The sequence below is a fragment of the Scomber japonicus genome, chromosome 1 (genome assembly GCF_027409825.1).
Source record: "Scomber japonicus isolate fScoJap1 chromosome 1, fScoJap1.pri, whole genome shotgun sequence".
Classification (NCBI taxonomy): Eukaryota; Metazoa; Chordata; class Actinopteri; order Scombriformes; family Scombridae; genus Scomber; species Scomber japonicus.
This window is the reverse complement of record NC_070578.1, coordinates 37,637,803-37,640,302: the sequence shown is the minus strand read 5'-3', so window position 1 is coordinate 37,640,302 and position 2,500 is coordinate 37,637,803. Positions and strand designations below refer to the sequence as shown.

At 46.8% G+C, this 2,500-nt stretch overlaps 1 protein-coding gene across 1 annotated transcript in view; it reads right to left on the bottom strand.

Moving 5' to 3' along the window:
* LOC128365475 (CD82 antigen-like) overlaps positions 1-2,500 on the bottom strand; it is a 41,645-nt gene that overhangs the window by 13,675 nt on the left and 25,470 nt on the right. Inside the window, exon 3 of the mRNA XM_053326266.1 lies at positions 297-369. Coding sequence (XP_053182241.1) covers positions 297-369 — 73 coding nt within the window. The remainder of the gene's footprint in view (positions 1-296; positions 370-2,500) is intronic.

Below are 2,500 nucleotides of genomic sequence, written 5' to 3'. Positions count from 1 at the left end.
CCTCACTCCTTTCCTTCCCTACCTCCTCACTCCTTTCCTTCCTCCCTCCCCACTCCTTTCCTTCCTCCCCTCCTTCCTCTTTAAGTCCCTCCCTCCTTACTTCCTTCTTCTTTTAGTCCCTCCCTTCTCTCCTTACTTCCTTCCTCTTTTAGTCCCTCCCTCCTTACTCCCTTCTCTCCTTACTTCCTTCTTCTTTTAGTCCCTCCCTCCTTCGTCCCTCCCTCCCTCCCTCCCTCCCTCCCTCCTTCCTTGACCTGAGGACAACAGGAGAGTTAAATCTGATATCAGGCACTTACTCAGGACGACTATGAAGCTCTGATTGTCGAGGAGGAGCCAGAGTCCGAAGCCCATGAGAGCGCCTCCGAACAGCTGGAAGAGAAACACAGAGAACAGGTCAGAAACAGGAAGTAAAATACACTTAAACAGGTTTTATACACAAGTGTTCTTCACGGCTAAGATTTATTTCCTCCTTTCCACCCTCCCTCCCTCCTTACTTCTTTTCTCCCTCCCTCCTTACTTCCTTCTTACCTTCCTCCTTACTCCTTTCCTTCCATCCCTACTCCTTACTTCCTTCCTGTTTTACTCCCTCCCTCCTTACTTCCTTTCTCTTTTAGTCCCTCCCTCCTTACTTCCTTCCTCCCTCCCTCCTTCCTTCCTTCCTCTTTTAGTCCCTCCCTCCTTACTCCCTTCTCTCCTTACTTCCTTCCTCTTTTAGTCCCTCCCTCCTTACTTCCTTCCTCTTTTAGTCCCTCCCTCCTTACTTCCTTCCTCTTTTAGTCCCTCCCTCCTTACTCCCTTCTCTCCTTACTTCCTTCCTCTTTTAGTCCCTCCTTCCTTACTTCCTTCCTCTTTTAGTCCCTCCCTCCTTACTCCCTTCTCTCCTTACTTCCTTCATCTTTTAGTCCCTTCCTCCTTACTTCCTTCCTCTTTTAGTCCCTCCCTCCTTACTTCCTTCCTCTTTTAGTCCCTTCCTCCTTACTCCCTTCCTCTTTTAGCCCCTCCCTCCTTACTCCTACATGGCTAAGTTTTATTTTAAAAGCAGTTTGTGCTTCTCTTTAAAGACCAACTAGAGTCACATTTGTATAATTAGAAAAAGAAAATAAAAGTCTTTAGGGAAATAGAAACAATTTTTTTGGCTTTTAGGGGCCAATGCCGATGCCGATATAAAAGGAGGAAGAAGATATTGGCCGTTAATGTTAATGCTTGTTATGTACAGCTATATTAATGTTTGTTTGGTGGTTCGTTTAACACGTTGAGGTGTGATTATAAGTTAGATAAAAAAAAGGAAGAAAAAGAGTCTGTGGTTGTTGGTGTCGTGTAGCAGGATGCGGTCAGGCTCAGTGTGAGATTATCGCTTCATGCAACATTTTATTGGCTTCATGAGGAGAGATAAAGACTTTAGATACACGAGAAAACGATTCTACAGTATTAACCTTCCTGTCGTCCTCCCGGGTCAAATTGACCCTGACTGTTCCTTCTTTCCTTCCTTCTTCCCTCCTTCCTCTTTTCCTTCTTCCCTCCCTCCCTCCTTGTTTCTTCCCTCCCTTCTTTCCTCCCTCATTGCCTTCCTTCTCCCTCCCTCCCTCCCTCCTTGTTTCTTCCCTCCCTTCTTTCCTCCCTCATTGCCTTCCTTCTTCCTCCCCCCCTCCCTCATTTCCTTCCTTCTTCCTCTCTTCCTCCCTCCCTTCCTTCCTCCTCCCTCCTTTCGTTCCTTCTTCCTCCTCCCTTCCTTCCTCACTCCTTTCCTTCCTTCTTCCTCCTTTCCTTCCTTCTTCCTCCTTTCCTTCCTTCCTTCCTTCCTCCATCCCTTCCTCCCTCCCTCCCTCCTTTCCTTCCTTCTTCCTCCCTTCCTCTTTTCCTTCTTCCTCCCTCCCTTCCTTCCTTCCTCCCTCCTTTCTTTCCTTCCCCCCTCCCTCATTTCCTTCTTTCTTCCTCCCTCCCTTCCTTCCTTCCTTCCTCCCTCCCTCCCTTCCTTCCTCCTTCCTCCCTCATTCTCTTCCTTCTCCCTTCCTTCCTTCTTCCCTTCCTTCCCTTCCTTCCTTCTTCCTCCCTCTTTCCCTTCCTTCCTTCTTCCTCCCTCTTTCCCTTCCTTGTTTCTTCCCTCCCTCTTTCCCTTCCTTGTTTCTTCACTCCCTTCTTTCCTCCGTCCTTCCTCCCTCATTCTCTTCCTTCTTCCTCCTCCCTTCCTTCCTTCCTTCTTCCTCCCTCTTTCCCTTCCTCTTCAACCTTCTATCAACCCTTATTATTCATCACTGACTCATATCCTTGAAGACCTTGAATCTTGGACTCGGCTGCTGTGAGTCTGAACTTAGTTTAAACTTATAAACCTTTAAAACAGAAACATTTTAGTTTCAGGTTTCGAGCTTGTAAAATCCCAAAGCAATAAAAGATGACTAAGACAGTAACCTGAACCTTTGGATATCGACTCATCGGGCGTGCTGATGAACTAAAAGACTGAAAGACTCTTAACTCTCAGGACTGTCTGTAAATCTTTTATACT